This window comes from Chrysochloris asiatica, unplaced genomic scaffold (genome assembly GCF_000296735.1).
Source record: "Chrysochloris asiatica unplaced genomic scaffold, ChrAsi1.0 scaffold00082, whole genome shotgun sequence".
Lineage (NCBI taxonomy): Eukaryota > Metazoa > Chordata > Mammalia > Afrosoricida > Chrysochloridae > Chrysochloris > Chrysochloris asiatica.
Window position 1 is genome coordinate 1615982 of NW_006408600.1, and position 21898 is coordinate 1637879.

Sequence of the window (21898 nt, forward strand, 5' to 3'; positions counted from 1 at the left end):
CTATGAGTCAGAACTGACTCCACGGCACACTACCACCACCACCATTCTGATCAGAGGCGTCCTGGGTGTGGTGCTGTGGGTTAATGCTCCAGACTGCAAAGCCATTTGAACTGCAAGGTCAGCTGTTCAAGCTCACCAGCTGCTCCTCAGAAACCCTATACAGGGTCATTATAGATCAGAACCAACGCAACGATACTTAACAACAACATTCTGCTCAGAAAGCAGTTCTGTTAAAAAGAGAAACAAGATAATGCGAATGTTACAGAAAGTAGTTTGGTTAACTTTTGGTCACCCTGCTCTCTGAGTTAGTTTTGATCTCAATTGTAGCAAGTGTAGTTTATATAAGACTGTTGGACAAAGTGTGACAACATTGTTTTGAATTTAATTCTAAGAAGTTTTTAACCTGATGATTCTTTCTCAACATATTTTGATAAGAAAGGCATCAATAAGGTCTCTCAAACCTTTGCACTCTTCTTCAAACCTATATCCACCTGTTTGTTCTCATTCTTTTCTGTTCACGTTCACCCTGACCTCTGCCTTTTCTGAAATCCTGAACCACTCTGTACACTACAGTGAGTGGTGGTGTACTGTGGAGTCGATTCCAACTCACAACGACCCTGCATAGGATCTCCAAGGCTGTAAATCTTTATGGGAGCAGAAAGCCTCATCTTTCTCCTGCAGAATCGCTGGTAGTTTTGAATTGCTGAACTTGTGATTCGCAGCCGATTCGTAACCACTATGCTACCAGAGCTCCTTGTACCGTAGAGTGGAGCACTTAATTTTTTTTTTTAAACTATGGTGTAATTAGTATAGGGAACATTTTTTTGTTGCTGAAACTGTTTTTTAAAGGTAATTTTTTTTTTCATAGGAGCTGATAATATTCGCAAATACTGGAGCCGCTACTACCAAGGATCTCAAGGGGTTATATTTGTATTAGACAGTGCCTCTTCAGAAGATGATTTAGAAACTGCTAGAAACGAACTGCACTCAGCTCTTCAGCATCCACAGTTATGCACTTTACCCTTTTCAATATTGGCCAATCATCAAGACAAGCCAGCTGCTCGTTCAGTACAAGAGGTAGGTCTCATCAACATGACATAGCATTTTACCTGTGTGAGGGGGTGCTTTTGCTTCCACATTGGAATCTGGCAAGATTTATATAATTAGAGAAATCCCTATTAATGCTGTTTTCAATATGATAACCTTAGTTTTTTTAGAAATCAGAAAGCCTGATTTCTGGTAGACATTCGTCTTTTCATACATAACTGTTCCACCGCTACCCACCTCCGCCATGTAGGTCTTCTATTGGTTTGGGATCTTTTAACCGTTCAACAAAAGTTAAGAGGACATACCACGATACTCTTCTCATCTATTTTGAAGAGCCACAGATCTGGTTCTTTAATATACTTTTTTAGACCACTGACTTCTTTAATTCATTCTCCAGCTTTTTATGGAAATGTATGAAATTATAGCCTCTAAGTAGAATAAAATTAAAACTTTTGAGGCATTTCTTTATATCTGTACCTTTCAGGATGTGTCGTCCCATAGTCTTTCAAAAAAGCATGTCGTTCCTCAAGTGACTTTGGAATAAAATGATTAATAGGAAAGGTAGCTTTTTAGTCTCACAAATGGAAGTGGAGCCAAGAAATAGCATGTTATAACTCCAAACCTCCCCCACACTTAGAGTGTGTGTGACCCATGGGCAAGTAAATAACTTTGTTCCTGTGTCTAGCTGCTCACCTGTGAAATGAGAATAATGCCATTTATTATAAGTGAGTGGGATTAATTTGGATAATTTACTTTGAAGTTCAACGTACTACAAAGAAGAGGTACCATATGTAGGTTTTATTTCAGATTTGGAAAAATAGTGAAGGCAAGGATCTCTTCTTAAGCAAAACAAACTAATGCCTCTCTTTAGTTGCCTAATTCCACAAGTACTCAGTACTTGTTTCCTTTATAGATTTTGGAAATTCCTTATAGATTATACCAAGTAATTAAGACAGAAATAGCAATAAAAATCCATTCAGAGAAGCATTAATGTACAGATAGATATTCAACAATGCAATTATGATGCCTACTGACCTGTTCTTAAGACCTTAGGCAAATTTTTTAACTTCTCAGCAGTAGTTTTTATGTCTGCAGAATGGAAATGGATATAATAATATGTAATCAGAGGTAATTACAGGTGTTTAATTTATGATTATATAGTGCTTTTCTGGAAAGGCATTGTTATTGATAATACATGTAATATATATTAAAATATACAAGCAGTATAACATGTGCATATATGTTATGATATATAATAGATAATGGAGCATGTCCTGGTGTGGATATGTAGGATAAACACTGGACTGCTAACCATAAAAATGAGGCTTTTGCTCTTATGAAGATTTACAACCTTAGAAACCTATGTAGGGTCTCTCCGAGTTGGAACCAATGTGACGGCACCTAACATAGAAGATACACCACAATTTATATAACTTCAAATTAGTTTATTCAAGCCATGTAATACATGAAAGAGGTGTTTTTTGTTGTTTGTTTTTTAATTTAAGAAAATGCTTGTCTGGTTTTCTTGGAAATTAGATAGTGCAGACTAGTGTGTTCTTTAAACCCAGTATATGAGTCATGATATCCCTGAGTAGAAATTAGAGAGTCACACTGAATAAAGAAGCTTTAAACTATTTATTAATTGATTTTGAATATGCCAAGTGTGGTGGTTGGCTGTCTCTCATAAGAAAATGGAAATATCTTTTTTTTTAATAGACTTGGTGTTTTAGAGGAGATTTAAGTTTACAGAAATATTGTGGAAAAAGTACAGAAAATTCCCTTGTCTCCCCTCGCACCTCATTTCTCCTATCAGCGTCTCCCTCCTAGATCCTCCCCTCCCCCCGCACCGACTTTGTAATAATGATGCTGGATGTTGTCTTTTAGTATGGCAGAGGCTGTAAATGTATAGCATTCACAGATATGTTCCACAAATGATTCTAAACTTTTATGTACTGAAGCATGCATGACGTCGGTCTTCTTTTCATTTATATGAATTTAAAGCAAACTTCCTCAACTTTTTGCTTGCAATGGAATTTCCAGATAATCAGTTTGAGGACTGTTTAAATAAAGCATTTTTTCCTATTATTATCGAAACGTCATACAGGTACATTTTAGATTGGTTTAATGACAAGTATGAACACATTTTAATATAAAGATAAAGTCTCCTAGAAGTTTCTGGAAACATCAATGAAGCGTACACACCTACTTTAGGTTTAACACAAACAGAAATGGAAGTTTCCCGTTTTTCCCATTGATTGATGACGAAAGGTTTCTCTGTACATTGTCTAATGATGTCTTATTGAAATACTTTAAGAACTAAGTCTATACATTATTAGTAGCATAAAAATAGAGATGTGAAAATGAATCTTAATTTTTTTGGATAAGGAATAACCTCAAAGTGGTTGGGAACAGGCTTAGGTAGACGAGGAAGTCGTGGTGATGGTGGTTTTGCACTAAGGAGTAGCTTCCAACTCATAGTGACCCTGCAAAGATTCAAAGGCTATAAGTTTTTATGGAAGCAGAAAGCCTCATCTTTCTCCTGCAGAATAGCTGGTAGTTTTGAACTGCTAACCTTAGGGTTTGCAGCCCAACTCATAACCATTATGCTACCCAAACAAGCTCTTTAGAGGAGGAAGTAGAAGACTGAGAAGTGAGCAAAGTCACATGTTCCTTGAAACAGGTTTAAAAGTGATATTCATTTTATTCTCTTTCTTTTCTTAAGTGCTGAATGCCCCTGTATCCTACTGCTTATAAACATGCTTATTCATTCACATCTGATAATATGTGTGCTTTCTGTGAAATTTCTAAATGTTAAAAAGATTGATTTTCTGTAAACTACCTGTGAAATATAGGCAAAATTATTTTCTTTCAGAATCAAGGGAAGTACATTTAATTTACCAAAATTTATGAAGCCACTACGAAAAGAGGAGTCACCAAGGCTGTTGATTCTTCCTCTCCTAGAATGAAATGATTCTATCATCTGCTATACTGTGTTATACAAAGATTGTGCTCTTGTTAAACTTGTCACTGGAGTCAAATTTTAGGGATTCACTTGTCATTTATGACGATACCAAGGTATTGTTGGTTTTGTTGATTTTAGAAGCTGGTAAAATCCAGAGGAAAAAGCTGAATTATCACCAGGATTCTAAAAGAGGATAAAAATGATCAGGAAATTGTATATTTAGTCCTTCCTATAAAGTAAGGATTTTGATGTTTGTGTAGAGCATTGAACTAGGAAAGGGAGACAGTGATTAAAATTGCAATGTAACCCACAGACAGAGGGCAATATGCCCAATTATTTTGTGGCCCTTTTAGAATGCAAGTGGAGTCTTGTCCATTGCATAGTTTCCCTTTCTGTACTCTACCTGGTAATGACCTATGCTTAACAGAATTTTTTAAGATTATACTTTTTGAGAATTGATGGTAGAAACTTTTTTTTTTTTGTAATCAGATGAGCATTAAATAAAAATAAAATAGCAATACACTGGGAAAAAGAGCACCCTTTACATACTTTCTGAAAGCCAAGCAATTCTTGCAACAGATGTTTGTTGTATTCACTTCGGGGAGGTGTAGTTACTACAGTTTTCCAAAATTTACTCAAATCCAGGTTTTATTTTGAGATACTGCTAAAATTTATAATTATGTTAGGTGACCTGCTTGATTTCCCAGGGAAAATTGTGGTCTGATTTAAATGATAAAGCTGTAAAATGAGAAGTGATGGATTTTTATTTGTATCGAATTGTAATGATATCTAATTTGTTTTCCAACTCCCGTAGGAAAGCATACTTCAGTTCTGCAGTTATTTAATAGATCCGGAGGATTTTATGAGAATTTAAGTTGATAGACAATAAATGTAATCCTATTATCCCTCCACACAGTTGTTGGTTGTGACTAGTTTACCTCCTAGCTTTTTAAAAATCATATATTTGTTTTATTGAGTGAGTATTGCCGTGTCTTATAAAATGACACACTATGTTAACATGAAAAAGATAGTCCATCTTTTCAACAGTCTCATTCGATTTAATGTTTGTTTGCATTCTCAATCCAAAGGTATTTAGCTTTTTCAGAAAACAGTACACCAAAATACTGTGTTGACTACTCACTGGAAATTTTTTATCAAAGTCAGTTTTGAGAAATCTGAAAACTATACAGCATAGGTTTTTTAAGGAGAATTACAAGGTTGGAAGTGTTGGTGCAATAGCTGTCTTTCTAAAAGCACAGGAAAATCTAGCATCTAAATTAGCATGACAACATGAAAGTTAAACTTGGTGATCAGACCATTTCTGAATTTTCATGCAATTGTAATTCAATTTGTTATTTTGATGTGCAAGGAACTTGGTGTTATATTAGAAAAGAATAGAACATAAATGTGAGAAGATGATTTGCAAGTATTTTATGATGATATGAACATTACTGACTTTTAAAAACCATGTTTTGTTTTGAGTTATAAATATTCAGATTTTTATTTTGAGCAGTATATTCAATATTCAGTGTGTCATGAATAGTTTATCAAGTTCTCACTTTTTAGTCTATAGACATTTTCTGGCAATAGGTGCTATTATGTGTTTTTATGACATTTAACTGTGATATTTAATTATATCTACTTCTTGTTTGTAGATCGTTATTTCTACATTGTGCTCCTTTCTTTTATTCCTCCAAAGATTCAGAGAGAGTTTTAAAAGATCAAAACTTCCGACAGTGCTTCCCTGTTAAAAAAATAAAAAATAAAAATCCTCTAAAATTGTATATTATTTATACTACTAGCGAGTATTCTAGTTCTTGCTTGCTTTCTTTTTTGGTAACTCGGTATTGAATATCTTATTTTACATGACATATCTTTTATTAGAGGATGCAAATCAGTGTTTAAATTGCTTAAAACTTTTAGATGAATTGAATATTACTTCCTGTATGATGGAGAGAAACATGTGTTTGTAAAATAACCACTGGAAAGTATAGTACGCTTTAAATCTTAAGACTCTTCTAAGTCTCTTGACCTGCTTCTTGGCAGCATCTTAGAATACTGATTTGATTTCTCACAGAGCAGTGAATATTCCTATTGTGTGAACAGTTTGTAAACTCCTTTATAGCACACATACTTAGTTTAAAATGATATAAAAGATACAAATTATTTTCTGTTCATTCCTTATTGAGGTACACCACAATGTTACAATTTGATGTTGAAGAAACAAAGTGTTTGGACGTCAGTTTTCCACAGAGTGACTCATTTATATCTCCAGAACTATGTTTAGTAACTTAAAAGAGAAGTTGAATTAGTGATCATTTCATTACTGTTAGCATTCTAAGTATATTTTAAAGAGCAGTTTTTAGCTTAGAATTCCCTAGAAACAACTGAAATATTTTATTGCTTGTACTCATGTTCTTGGTTCGTTCTATACTCATTTCTTTAGAAAATTAACTTGTATACTTGATTTTGATTTTTAATCTAGCCACTTTGCTCTTCACCGCTTCATCCTTTGTATGTATCAGACAACTATGTGACAATGTGTTTGTCCTGAAAACTGTATGCTGAGAATGTTGCATAAGAAAGGTCCTTTCTGTAGAGAAAATTATTTAGGTGAGAAACATTGTAATGCATTTCAAAATATAACAATATATACAAACGGGGGGGCATTGTGCTCTCTTGTGCTCCTCATCACCTCATCACCCTCCTTTTCCATAGAGTCACATTCATACTTTATTTTTAAATATGGCACATTTTGATGCCTTTTTTTTTTTAAGTTTTTATTGTGAATTGAGTGAAGATTTTCAGACAAGATCATTAGTTTTACATTCAACAAATCATATACTTTGTTTCATCTCAATGATTGCAACAACAATTACCCACTTCCTCCCAGTGGTTTCCTCCCTGTTGTCCCTTCTCCACTTTGTCCTTAGGTAAATGTTGCCATTTTGATCTTGAATGATTGACCAGTCCATGATGAGCAGACCTTACTAGTGTTGTCTGTTGATCCTCCTATATAATTATTGACTGCCTAGTTGAAATTCAGGGCACCAGGGTGACATCTTTTCCAGACCCGAACCGTAGCCAAAGGCCATACATAGTCTTGGGTTCTTACAGTCTCTTTCTGACCAGTCTTTTTTTATATATAAAATTGGAGTTTTGTTCTACAATTTCTCCCACTCTATCCAGGACCTTTTAATGTGATCACCCCTTTCAGAGCAGTTGGTAGTGGTCGCTGGACACCACCTCATTCTTCTGCTCTAAGTCATGGGGACTAATGTTCATTGGACTAGTTCATTACAAGCATCTTCAATTTTCATCACTCTTCCTTTTTCTGCACATGAAGAGACCAATAGCTGCACCTTAGATGGCTCCTCGTGTTGACTCCTTTTTTATTTCATCGCCTAATTCTTCCACTCTGCCTCTACAGTACTTCTCAGAGCTTCCTGATCTTTTAAAACTCAGATCTTCTCTTTCTCCCTAATTATCAACACAGAGAAAACGAAGAAACTTTTAATTTTATATATCCAAAATATCCATATTGAGTCCTGGTGTGGCACTACGGGTTAATGCGCTGCACCACGGGTCGGTGGTTCAAGCTCACCAGCCGCTCCTCTGGAAACCCTGTACAGGGTTGCTATGAGTCAGAACTGACCAAAGGCATATAGCAACAAAAATATTGAAAATCAATACAGTATTATCTTCTAATTTCTCTTTAGTCAAATAAAACTCTACAGTTCTTAGGTGTTAGTGTACTTCATAATTGGATCCCCTTTTCTTGCTTACTGTCATCTACTATTCCTCAAGATTATGTGTCACTTCAGAAAGTCTTGCAAAGCCCTCGTGGCTGCGTAGGTGTGCTTACCCCCACCTCTGCCACTTCCTGTAGTACCCTGGGCTTTACCCTAATAATAACATTAGAATTGACTATTCATTTTTTCATTTACCTCAAGATTGTAAACTCCTTGAAAGCCAGAAATTATAGCTTGATTATGTCTCTGGGCTCAATATATGTGGGTTGAATGGGTGACAACCCATATCTTACCATGTATTTTCTCACTGACTTCTGCCTATTAACTTTATCCAGATTTCCCTACTATCTCTTTCCTCAATCAATTCATCTCTTTGTATCCTTAAGTAAAAACATTTTCCATGTTCTCCACATCAAAATGTTCTCTGAATATTGTGCACAAATTCCATCTTTCTTGAAACCTTACCACTCCAACCATCTTAGTAGTTTTTAAAAACTTTAAAATGTGTTAGTTACCATATTTACACTTGCTTGTTTTCTTATATTTTTACATAGTTACATTTGTGTTTTTTCCGTTTGAGAGTCTTGTATAATAGCATACTTGATGATTGTTTTCTTCTCAGAACCCATCAAAGAGTTGGGGTGGCAGGACATCTGACTGGATAGTTTTTGTTTTGTTTTGTTTTTATGGGTTTTTAGTAACTGCCTTTATTTTACTGTGTGGAGCTTATTTCATTTATTCATTCCAAACTGCTGTTTCTTGTACTAAGAATGGCATGTAATGAAGTGGATGGGAACATAATTGAGATGCCTTTAGAGCAATTAATCTAATTTTATAAACAAATACAAATTTAGACTTTTAATTAATAAAATTATCTACTAGAATAGTGCAATTTAAGAGATTTTTAAATTCTACTAGATAACATTTTCTTATATGTATTAAAATATTTTATAATGATTCATAACTAATGAAATTAGAGACTGGCTTTAGTCAAGTATTATTTTGCTTCTTTCTGATCATTTTTGAAACAATGTGTATTTGAGCAGTTTTTACCCTTTATGTCAATTTTGTAATTTTGTATTACGTAGAAATTAGTATTTTGCTAACCCCCAAACAGATTAATTTGACCCAGTGACAGCAACAATGGACTCACATGTAACAGCAATTGCGAGAATGGTGCAGGATCGGGCAGTGTTTTCTTCTGTTGTGCATTGGGTCACTATGAATCCGGACCACCTCAATAGTACCTAACAACAACAACCTACATTCAACAAAGGCAGTGAATGACTTTGAGGCAAAAATATATGGTACACGATGTCCTTGGCCCTTAGTTCCTTTCATTCATTTATTTAGTTTTTCATTTGCAAAAGATAGCTCAGTGACTACACATTCCTTACAAAGTTAATAAAGCATTTGTTGAGTTAAATTAATTTGAAAATAGACACATAGTTAATGTTAGTAAGGTGCTTTGAAGATAAAAAGCACAATAAGCGTTGGTTATTATCATTATGATAATTATTATCATTATTATTATTACATAGTGTCTGCTTCAAAATACCCTTGGTTACTCTGGGATGGCTGAGACTAATGACAGGAGTTAATCTGCTGGATTTTATCCAGAACTAATGGTTTGAGACATAATACACTGGACTGGTTTTTTGTTTGTTTGTTGCTTACTTTTAGTAAACCAAGAAAATGTTTGTTTAATCTCTTCCCTGAAGAAAAATCAACTGCCAGGTATTCTGTAACACAGAATCACCGGAACGCATTCTGAAGGATTAGAATGTTTGCTTAAATCATCCCTAATAAAGATATATCTGAGAAATAGACACTACATCCCTTCTTAAAAGCTTCTAAAACATAGACACTGATTTCTAAATAGTCCAAAACCTTTCTCCCATTGTAGATATTTCTTTGTTGTAGATCTTAGTGACATTTTTTAGCATTAAAAGGAGAATAGAGTCTTATTTGTGGAAGACAATATGAGAGGATAATTAACTCCTATTATAAAGAAAGAACATTAAGTCTTTAGGAAGTTATGAAAATAGCTATTGCAAATTAATTTGAGCCCCATAGATCTTAAGGAAGAGTCTTTAGATTATTTGTTAGAAAGTAGGCTTTTCGATTAAACAGAATTCCTTATTAGATGCTGCAGAGATAGGCATCACCAGTCATAAAGATGAAAGATTTACTGAAACAGTACATTAACAGGCAAATGTATGAAAGTCAAATGTACCCCAGTCTCATAATCAGTAAGACACTGGTGACATGTCTGAAGAAGACATTCCCTAATATTATTGCAAATTAAGTAATAAAAGACCTCAAGAGAATGAAAAGAGAAAGGTGCCTGGAGCCAATGAATGACAATTGACAACCTAAAGGCATTTGAAGAACCAATTGCTAGAGTGATTGCAAAGCTATTCATAATGTGCAGCAGACAGAGCACACCAGAAAGCTGGAACAATGCCTTCAGTTCAGCAATATTGCTTCAAAAGAATGGAAAGAGGGGAACGGGAAGAGCCACTGACCCTGAGACCAATTTCCAGGCAGCTGCACAAACTATATACTGTAATTAAAGGTTTTGACCAGTAATCACAGCAAAGCCAGACTACAGAAAGTCTAGGGAACCAGCAAGGTTTATAATGAGGCAGACATCCTTAACTTAAGCATGGAAAAAGCAGGTAAGAAAACCAGTCCATTTCTGGCAGTGACTTTGAAAAGCTCTGCCGTGTTAGCACAAATATGAAAATCACATAGAATAAAAACATAATGAAAGATACCTGCTTTCATCTTTTTGAGATGAATGGATTACTCTGCTACTTAGAAACAGGCATTCTCTCCTGGCCACATTTGATTTTTATTCCTTTACCTATGAATTGCCTGTGCCTTAGATGAAAACAATGAAGTAGACATGTGCAGTGGTACAAATAATAGACTGAATGCAGCTTAGAAGTGGCCACTCTCCCAGTGTGCCTGGGTTTTTGTCAAAATAGACTAATCAACACCTAAGTAATTTGCCTGTAGTTCCTCTTTTCTGTTTACTGGTATCCAAATTCTCTCATTCTTTTTCTTGTTTTCCTAATATCTCCTGATACAGAATTCCATTTTCAGCCATGTCTCTATTCATATGCACACAAACCATTATTAGTATTGATATCTTGAGAAATTGGTTATGTAGTGGTTTAGAATGAAGCATGATGAATAATTTCAATACAAACTAGAAGGTGTCATCCAAGGATCTAAAGAAGAAAATGAGCATCTCTGTTTGAAGCTACCACATAATTTGTTCCTGGCTGAGTATGGTCTCTGCTGTGTTTGAGATCACAATATCTACTAATAAAGTGAGGATTATCTTCTAAATTTATACACATATAAATCTTTGGATATCCCCCTTCTAAAAACACACAAACACACACACAAAATAAACAAGAGCATTTGTAAGTCTTCTCCTCAGTTGGGAAGAAGAGTCAGATAGTGTTTCATTATGTTGTGTTTAGACTTACAATTTAACGTGTTCATGTATCAGAATTCAGTTGTGCTAAACACAATATATAAGCACAGATTGGATTTCGTTCCTGCCACACGTGAAATAAGATTTTTAAAGAATATTCTGTACAGTATTCTTTAAATGGCTTTGTAAAATGGGATGAACGGCTTTATAAAATGATTCAAATTGTTTTTACAAATGAAAAGGTATATCATTGAGGCTTATGGGAAGAATATTCTACATATAAAGTGTGGAATAATTTGAAAATAGCATAGAACAATACAATTTTAGCATGTAGAATTTATAATAGATTATTTATTTTTAGACTGTGGTTATGAGTAATAATTTGTCAAGCCAAAACAAGTCTTTACTGAAAGGGGCCAGAGTGGAAAATCTGGGTAACTTGTGTACAGTTTAGACAAGGAGAACAAAGAAATAAATGAAAATAAGAGCTTGGCAGGGGAATCCTTGGAGAACAGCTGGTTGGAGAATTACAATTGTTAGCTATGTTATAAAAGAGAGATATTCTCTCATCATGATTTAGCATACTGCATTCAAGAGAAGATTGAATAATCATTAGAGGGATCTTGAAAAAATAGGTCAAAATAAGATCTTGAGATAGAGGTATAATTTATGTGCATTTAAGTATTGTCATTATTATTGTTATAGTTGTTACTATTATTATGAGAAAGCAAATCATTGTGTTCAAATGCCTATATTGTTTAACAAGAAATTGATTTTCTAAAACATAAAAAAAAGAAAGAACAACTTTCTTATTATATATTAGAATTTATATTTTACCTAGTTCTAGAAAAGTAACATTTAAAGTAGTAATTGTCAAACTTATTGGACAGTTAAAACTAAGTATCTGAATTATTAAAATGTATGGGTAGAAATTCATACATGTAAAAATGCTTGTTTCTGCATGTTTTCAGCAATTAAAAGAAAGGATACTTACTTCCCATATTTTTATAGTAACTGATGTTTTCTTTAATTAAAGCTTAAGTTTGGACATCTTCCTGTTTTTTCTTCAGTAACAATGACTTTTTAATAGTGTTGATATTAATAAGTAAATTGAGCTCATTTTTTTTTTAAAGTGAAAATAGGAAAACAAACCAATTATTCTTTAAGGTAAAAGATGAGGTCAGCAGAATGTGTGAGCAAATGGCCTGTTATGGTTAACAGAAATTTTTTTGTTAATGTTAACTATCTCTTTTACGCTTTACCAGTAGCTCTCTCTCTCTTTCTTTTTTTTTTTCATACTATTAAAGTCTTTTAAACCGGATCAGCACAATTTTCTGCTCTAGGGAAATGCACTCTTTCTTTAATAATTTTGATTTTTGCAGTGCCCCTTTAATTATTTAGACATTAGTTCTAGCAGGGTACATGCAGCAAATATAGACTATTTTGTGAAGTGTGTGATAAATAACTCCCTATGAGGCTGTAGACTTTGCTGACCATTAGCTGTGAACCTATGTTTTTCTAGTTTCATCTGTTAAAAATGGAATCTGAAAACCATAATTTTTTTAGTACTTTCTAAAATTTGGATTCTAGTTAGTCAAGATTTTCTCACATGGTTCTTTAAAACCTAGTAGCTGAACTGAAAACCATGTGCTATTGAAAATTATATTCTATTTTTAGGATTTTAAATCAAGAGGTGTGACTGCACTTCCTGGGTTTGACTTTCACTGAAATTCATTTTAGAATAACAACTCTTCTCCAACTGAGTTTTTAAAAAAATATTCAGAAGCTTATAGAATTGTAGGTGAGATTACTTGATTCATTTTCTTAATCCATATATTACATGACTAACTATATTTTTATAGAAAATATATAGCTATCATTTTCATTTGGATTCCACAGACTATTGCATAATATTTAAAAATTGTTCAATCTAATTTTAACTGAATGATTAATAAAGTTACATGATATAAACTTAAGAAAGTACAAAAAAGTGTACAGTGAAAAGGGGTTCTATTTTCTACTCTTGTGCCCTATTTTGCTCCATTTTGCAACTTCAGATCTTAACTCAGTCTACTTTATTAACAAACTTAGAATGTCATTAAGTTGGTTAGGAACACCAACTTAATGAATTTTGCTTAGCAATACAATGAATTATAAATTATACATACATTGATCGTTATAATTATCTTAAAGATGATACTTTCAAGATATTAGCATTAAGATGCTATAATCATTTAGAGAAAATTTTACTTTTATTAATTTAGTCTCTAGGTTGTTGACATAGTGTAAACTTTAATGGGTTTATTGAGCCATATGGGGAAGTGGGACTTAGGGGAACTGTGTACTTTGACGTCACAAGAAGTATTCATTTCGTCATGAATGATGTGTGCATCTAAGTAGACATACTTTTTTTTTTTTTAATGTTTTATTGGGAAGTATGTGGTAGTTTACATGGGAGAACATTAGTTTTACATTCTTTCTATCGTATATCGTTTCCTTGCCATGGTTTCAATCCCCTCCGTGCATCATCAACCAACCAAAGGGTATACCCTGCAAGCCTGCCCCCCGACACCCTCCCGGTCTTCAGCACATGGTCCCTCTCCCTCTCTGGATCTAAAGTCCCCAGCTGCTCCATCTCTCCATGTCATCGTCTCTGCCTCCATCTCAGGCATCATTGCTTCTCTGGGTAGGATTCCGCTCTCCACTCTTCTCCATTGATGGTCCTAGGGACCTCCACTCCTAGACTGGAAAGCTAATCACTCCCCTCCTTGCTATAAAACATCTACTTTACATTTCCAACCCTCACAATCAGTCCTGATAACAATTATTTACTATTGTATCACAAGAGACCTATCCGCATTTTATTTCATCAACCCCGCCTAGACAGATTGGCTACTACTCAGTGGAGATTCTACCTTCTTCCAGGCCCTAGTAGACATACTTTTAAAACATTTTAATTTTGAAACTTTCAAATGTGTAGATTAGTATGTTGTTGTTGTTAAATGCCAGTAGAGTTGGGTCCCTCCCACAGCGACCCTGCATAAAGCTTCTGAGGAGGGGCTCATGGGTTTGAATGGCTGATGTTGGGGTTCATTATCCTGCAGCACCACACCATAGAGAATTCATATAACAGATAAACTGATTCGCCCACTCTCCAGAGTACTTGACCACAAGGTCACTTTGAACTGCAAGGTTGGCAGTTCAAACTTATCAGCTGCTCCTCAGAAACCCTAAACAGGCTCACTATGGGTCGGAACTGACGCAATGGCACCTATCAACAACAAGAGGCAGAACTGACTTGATGGCACTTAACAACAATAACAACAAAATATTAACATTTTACCACATTAATTTCAGATCATTTTAAAAGAAATAAATCATTTAAAATAATCACATGTCGCTCCCTCAGTGCCTTCTCTCTCCAGCCCTTGTTTTTTTTTCACATTCTCTCACTTTCAAAGTTAAATAATGACCTGAAGGTGGTATGGGTCTTACCCACTGTACATATTTATATTTTTTCTATGTATTCATATATGTATGTATGTTGTTGTTAAGTGCCATCGAGTCGGTTCTGACTCACAGCAACCCTGTATAGGGTTTCCTAGGAGTAGCTGGTGAGCTTGAACTGCTGGCCTTACAGTTCAAACAGACTTTGCAGTCTAGCACACTGTATAAATGATAAAAATAATGTTTTACGTAATTATATTTTCATGGATGTTAAAACATATGCTTTGTTGTTGTATCGCTTATTTTTTTTTTAATATTATGTTTTTTTCATTACATATTTTTAATTGAACTGTATGGCACAAGTAGCGTAGAGGTTACGAATCGGGCTGTGAACCGCAAGGTCAGCAGCTCGAAACTACCAGTTGTTCCGCAGGAGAAAGCTGAGGCTTTCTGCTCCCGTAAAGATCTCCAGCCTCGGAAACCCTGTACAGGGTCACTGTGAGTCAGAACCGACTCCACGGCACATAACCACCACGATGGCACAAGTAGACTCAACACATTCATTGTCACGGCGATATGATGTTCCAGGAAACAACGGCCATGTTTTATTGTTACATTTCCTACTGAGAAACTTTTGGAGTCTTGGTGTGGAGCCGTAGGAGAAATTCCGGGCTGTGTAGTGCTGTGAGTTAATGCGCCAGACTGCAAAGCCGTTTGAACTGCAAGACTGGCGGTTCAAGCTCACCAGCTGCTCCTTGGAAACCCTATACAGGGTTGCTATGGGTCAGGACCGACTCAACGGCACTTCACAACAACACAACAACAACTGCAGCTTCGGTGGTTCAAACCCTTCAGCCACTCCTTAAAAAACATATACACAGGGTCTATGAAACACAACCGACTCAATGACACTTAACAACATTGAGAAACTTCTGGGTGGTTTCTGGATTTTTGTTATTATAAGCAAAGTATTGATAAATCTTTTTGTATATGTATGCAAGCGTTTATTATATGTGTGTCTATACATATAAGTGGAATTACTGAGTCATAGGATATCCACAGCTTTAACTTGAGCAATATGGGGAGAAATTTCACTTGGAATTTGGGGTTTGGTGATGAAAAGCATTTAGACTCTGAGGTCAGACTATATGCTTTTAAATACTTAATATTGACATAGTTGAATAATATTGCACAAAAGCTTGAATCTGTATCTGTAAAGTGGGGTTTATACTAGAACTTACTTCATAGGGTAGGTAAGATAGAGTGAAGACTTGCACAGAGTGCTCACTGAATTGTTAACTGATGTTAACTCCTCACTTTTTCTTCCCAGTCTACTTGATAGGGTTGTCAGTGAAATTAAATAGGTTACTGTTTGCGAAGCACCATGTCTGATATAGAGTAAACACCAGGAGTACTTGTTAAATAACGTAAACGTGAAGCAGAAAAGAATCTAGCTTAGAAACAGTATGTTAGTATACTGCTGAGGGTGCTTGAAGAATAAATTCCAAATAACAAGAGGAAAAGAACATGAAAAACAATTAAGATATTATACAAGCGATTACTTTATTTTGCTTTCATTCACATGTACAATAGTCTTGTCAGAAACTTAATTTTAGTCTTTAGTTGATAAAATGTGTTTTCCTCTTTAGTTGAGAAGAAACCTGAAAATCATTATCTTTTGGTGATTTTTCACTTGCAGAATTTGATCCTAAATCTTTGCGTTCTGCCTCAATTTTTAATCTGTTAGTTTTGTAGTGCTGATAGGTTAGTAGCATGATTATTAGAGAAAAGGGAATAAAGAATAAGAGTAAGCTATGATGTACTTTTTAAAAGTTAAACCTGAGGGAGATGGCTGAACAAGGCACAGGCTACCTGCAGATCTCTGTGACCCTGCAGAAACCTAGAAGTCTGCTTTTGATATTGTCACTTGGGCTATTCTCAAAACATTATTGACAGCTTTGTTGTTGCTTCTCTTGGGAGGCCCAAGAGGTGACTCAGATTATTAGAGAGTCTACGTCACACCAACTCTGACTTTAGATTTAAATAGAACTTTTTCAAGCATTAGAGGTAGATTGCTTTTTTTATTATTTTGATTGCTTTTCAAGAATTTTTGAAGCGTTTTAAGAGTCCTTCTAAAAGTTGCATTTTTGTTCGGGAGTATATTTTATTTCTTGGGTTATTTTAAGGATGACTTGTAGAATTTATAAAAATCTGAAATTTATTGACCAAAAGACCTGATTAAAACAAATTACTTTAAAAAGAAAAACAGGATATAATTGGCAGAAAACCCATTCTATCTCTATTCCTCTTAATAAATCAGACCTGTGTGGGTTTTTAACAACAACAACAAAAAAAACCCAAGGGTGTGCTTTTTTCCCCTCTCATTCTCAGTTTCTTTTGATCATTGATCTGGGTGACCCCAAGCTCAGGGGTTTTTTTCTTCATTTGACATGGACAGATTTTTGAAGTATAGCTCTCCTTTGGGAACCCCAGGCAGTTCCACTTGAGTAACCTGTGATCTAATGAGCAGTAATGCTGGGTTACAGTGGCCATTTTGTTTGCTTTGAGGGAGGATGGCTAGACAGGGAGTGGAGAATGGTTCTGTCTGCAGAGAAAGAGAGGCTGGGTGATCCAACAGTGTGAAAGAGGCTAGTTAGCCCACATTAGTTTGCCTGATTTACTTCACAACAGGTCAGGAAAGGCCAACAACAGGGTTGTCGTTAAATTACAAACAAAGTTGAAAATGAAAATCCTAGTTATTAGACAGCTTTCAGATCTCTGAGAGCTATTAATGCCAAGATTGGCTTTAATTCACCTTTGAATTGCAGCAAATAGGGTAGCATGAAACTTTTCGTCACTCTTAAATATTTTTTTTGAAATCACTATGTGACCCCAGTTTTCTTGTTGGTTTTTGTTTTGTTTTATTGCTGCAACTTTTAAACATATTGTCATGGTTGGCCTGTTTCGCAGTGAGCTTGGATTTGAACCAGAAGCCAATCACCGAGCAAGGTTCGACCCTGAATGAGGAGCCATCCTTTCCATTTGGAAATGCTGTGTGTCAGCGAGTTGATACTGTGATAAACAGAAGTACTTCTTAAATCTGTCCCTGCAAATCACCTCTGATGTGTGTGTGTGTGAGCACATCTGTGTGCAGACAATCAAGAGACTGATGGATGAAACCAAAAAGAAATTTTTAGTGTCCTTCCCTCCCCCGCCTCAAGCATAAAGTGGCATATTTAATCTTTTATTGTTGTCTGCACCATTTAAATGAAAGCAAATAGATATTTCCAAAGATTATCTGTTTTTATGATTAGTTGTCTAGTGTAAATATCCATCATAGAAACCTAAATATGATCTCTTTTTTTTCCCTTCACATTCAAAAGCAAACAATTAAATATAAAATCTTGGAGTATATACATATACTAGAAAAAGGTGTACAATTATTGATTACAGCACTACTTTTATTTGACTACCATTTCTGCAAGACCCCGTCAATAAAAAACATTTCCCTAAGGGATTATTGTTGATTTTATATTGTTGTTGTTGTTAAGTGCCATTGAGTCGGTTCTGACTCAGAGTGACGCTGTATAGGGTTTCCTAGGAGCGGCTGATGAGTTTGAACTGCCGACCTTATGGTTGAAACCAACCTTGAAGTCCAGTATATTTTAAAGTATTTTATCTAACCCTGAACATGCAATGAAAATGGGGAAAAGAACACCATGACAGTATCATTGCTTAGTTATGACAGATATGTGTTATAAAATGGGCTACATGTGTTGTAACATGGGCTAAGTGTATTCTTTGGAGTCTAAGAACGTCCAGGACATGGGCTGGCCTACCAACAGCCATGACTCAGGTGTTTTGGCAGTAATGAGGGGAATTTTGTCCACTAGCATCAAGATATTTTGAAGGTCAGATGTAGACCTTACATAGTGACCAGTATGTGAAGACTTATGTATAGAAATGGTCTTATGTATAGCTATGCCTGCCTGTCTACAGGCTGACAAGAGAGTTTCTCAAAGATGTAAATCATTGTGATTCAGAATTTCAAGTATTATGTTAGTGTTTTAAAATAATTTATTATTTAACAAGAAAAAAGTTTTTTTCGCTCAACCAATATTTATTGTGTACTTAATGTGTGTCAAAGCACTATGCAAAACAGTAGACAGATGAATGAGATGTTACTTCCTGCCTCCAGTCATCTACACATAACAGATAATTACAACTTTATATGTAATATGTCGAGAGTAGGGTGGGAACAAGGAAAAGGAACTGAAATTCATATGAAACAGCATGTGTATCATGGTTAATATGCTTCACATACATTACATCAGTATTTCTATGAATAATCTTGAGAAACACCAGATTGTTTCCTTATCTATCTTGTGAATGAAAGGTCTGGGAAACCAACTACCCAAGATCCAACTAGTGACCTGAACCCGTCTTTGACCTTCAAATCATATACTTATTTAATCCACTAAATAAGTCCTGGTATGGCACTGTGGGTTCAAAGGGACCTCAAGGTTGGCGGTTCAAACTCACCATACATTCCTTGAAACCCTATACAGGGTCACTGTGAGTTGGAACTCACTTAATGACACAGAAGAACAACAACAAAACTAATCTTCACATATTTTTTTTTTTACATAACAAAAATTTTATTAATTTTATTTTTAAATATGATTTTCTTTTCTTTTTTTTTTTCTCCAACTTGGAAGTCTTGAATCAAGTTTTTATCTTTGCATGTTTCTTGATACTTGGACAGGCCCCAGGTGCAAATTTGCAGATTGGTCCTTTTAACAAATGAGCTCAATTGACAAGAAATTGAGTTAAGTGTATTTATATTTGTGTATGTATGTGTATGGAGTCCTGGTGTGGCACTGTGGGTTAATGTGCCAGACTGCAAAGCCATTTGAACTGCGAGGTCCGTGGCTCAAGCTCACCAGCTGCTCCTCAGAAACCCTATTCAGGGTCGCGATGGGTTGGAGCTGACTCGACAGCACTTAAAAACAACAACATGTAAGTATATGTTTAGGTTTTGGTACTTAATTTTTTAGTTTTTTTTTCTTAATCGTGAAAATTTACCCAAAACCATGTCCCAGTTCAACATGTATAACTCAGTGATATCAATTAGACTTCTCTCTCTCTCTCTTTTCCCCCTTATGATTGCCATTCTGTTGAGTTGAGGTGATATCTCATAGGGTTTTGATTTGCACCTCCCCCAAGAGGCTCAGACATACCAAGTGTGAGGATGATGCCAAACCAGGTAGTGTTTCCTTCTGTTGTATGCAGGGTCACTATGAGTTGGAACTGACTCAAGAGCACCTAAGAACAGCAATGGCTAATGAAGGAGCCCTGGTGGTACTGTGTTGGCCTGCTAATTGCCACAATAGGCGGTTCAAACCCACCAGCCATTCTGGTGAAGAAAGATAAAGCCATCTGCTTCCTTAAAAATGTACAGTCTTGGAAACTCTAAGGAACAATTTTCCTCTGCCCTATTGAGTCACAGTGAGTCAGAATTAACTTAGTGGTAGTGGGTAGTAGTTAATGACAATGATCACATTTCATGTGCTTGTTGGCCATTTAAATATCCTCTTTGATGGAAATGTCTAAGTTCTTTGCCCCCCTTTTTATTTAATCCAACTGGCTAAAGTTTTTGTTTTTATTATTTGTTCATTTTTGGATAATATTTTATTGTGAATTAGTGGACATACCACCCTGAATGTGCCTGATCTCTTCTGATCTCAGAAGCTAAGCAGGGTCAGTCCTGGTTAGTACTTGGATGAGAGACCTCCTGGGAATACATGGTGCTATATCGGCTTTTAGGGAGTCCTGGTGTGGTGCTGGGGGATGACCACAAGGTCAGTTTGAACCACGAGTTTGTGGTTCAAACTCATTAGCAGTTCCTTGGAAACCCTTTACAGAGTCTCTATGAGCTATGAGTCAGAACTGACTCCACAGCACACCACTGCCACAATTTGAAACCAACTCGATGGCACTTAACAACAAAAGTGACGGATTAGTTTCCCAAACTTTCTATACAAATTGTTCAGTGACATTAGTTGCATTCTTCACAACTACTCCATGGGAGAAAGATGTGCCATTCTGCTTTGGTAATGTTTGCAGCCTTGGAATCCTGTGGGGCAGTTCTACTCGGGCCCACTCATAAAGTGGCTGTGAGTTGGAATTGATTAGCTGACAGTGGCTTTGGCACTGATCAAGGATGATATTCTTTATTTTGTAAGCCACGCTGTTATTTAGCTAGAAAGTGACCTCAAGGGATAGTTTTGGTTTAAGATTCAAATAGTATTTCTTCTGGGCACTAGTTTAATATGCCAATAATTCTGAATTTTTTTTTTTTAAGAATTTGAAGTTCTGTTCTACATTTTTCTCCATTCTGTCACGATCCATCTATTGTGACCCTGGTCAGAGCAGTCAGTAATGGCAACTGGGCACCATCTTGTTCTTCTGGTCTCAGGGTAGATGAGAGCCTATGTTTCATGTAGAATGTTAGTCCTGTGGATTAGCTTTTTCTATGAGTCTTGGGTTTCCTTCTTTGTCTTTGCTCCAGATGAATAAAGATCAATAGTTGTGTCTAAGATGGCTGGTCACAAGCTTTTAAAACACTAGCCACTATTCAACTAGAATCTAGTATATGAACTCTATATTATGCCAGCTGACTGAGTTGTTCAACAAGATTATTGTCTTAAGCTTTCAAACCCAGAAAACCAGCCCTGTAAGGTGTTTGGTTATATCTAAGAAGTATGTATAACTATAACCCATATGTGCTTTATCATATATGTGAATATATATAGATCCACGCACACATATATATGCATGTTGTTGTTGTTAGGTGCCATTGAATCAGTTCCAACTTCTGGTGGTCCTGTGTACAACAGAATGAAGCAACTGTCTGTCCAGCTTCATCCTCATAGTTGCTGCCATCTTTAAACCTATTGTTATAGCCACTGTGTCAATCCATCTCATTGGGCGGGGGGGGGGGTCTTCCGTTTTTTTTGCTGACCCTCTATTTTGCCAAGCATAATGTCCTTTCCCAGGGACTCATTCCTTCTGATAGCATGATTGGTGCATTCAATAGTGTTCACCAACACCATAAATTAAATGTATCAATCCTTCTAAGGTGTTCCTTATTCATTGTCCAGCATTCACATGCATGTTGTTGTCAGGTGCCATCGAGTCGGAAACGACTCATAGCGACCCCATGCACAGCAGAACGAA

The 21898-nt window shown here is 35.7% G+C and overlaps 1 protein-coding gene across 1 annotated transcript in view; it reads left to right on the forward strand.

Annotated features, from left to right (window-relative positions):
* ARL15 (ADP-ribosylation factor-like 15) overlaps positions 1 to 21898 on the forward strand; it is a 685847-nt gene that overhangs the window by 358985 nt on the left and 304964 nt on the right. The window contains exon 4 of the mRNA XM_006865739.1: positions 869 to 1077. Within this exon, the coding sequence (XP_006865801.1) occupies positions 869 to 1077 (209 nt within the window). The remainder of the gene's footprint in view (positions 1 to 868; positions 1078 to 21898) is intronic.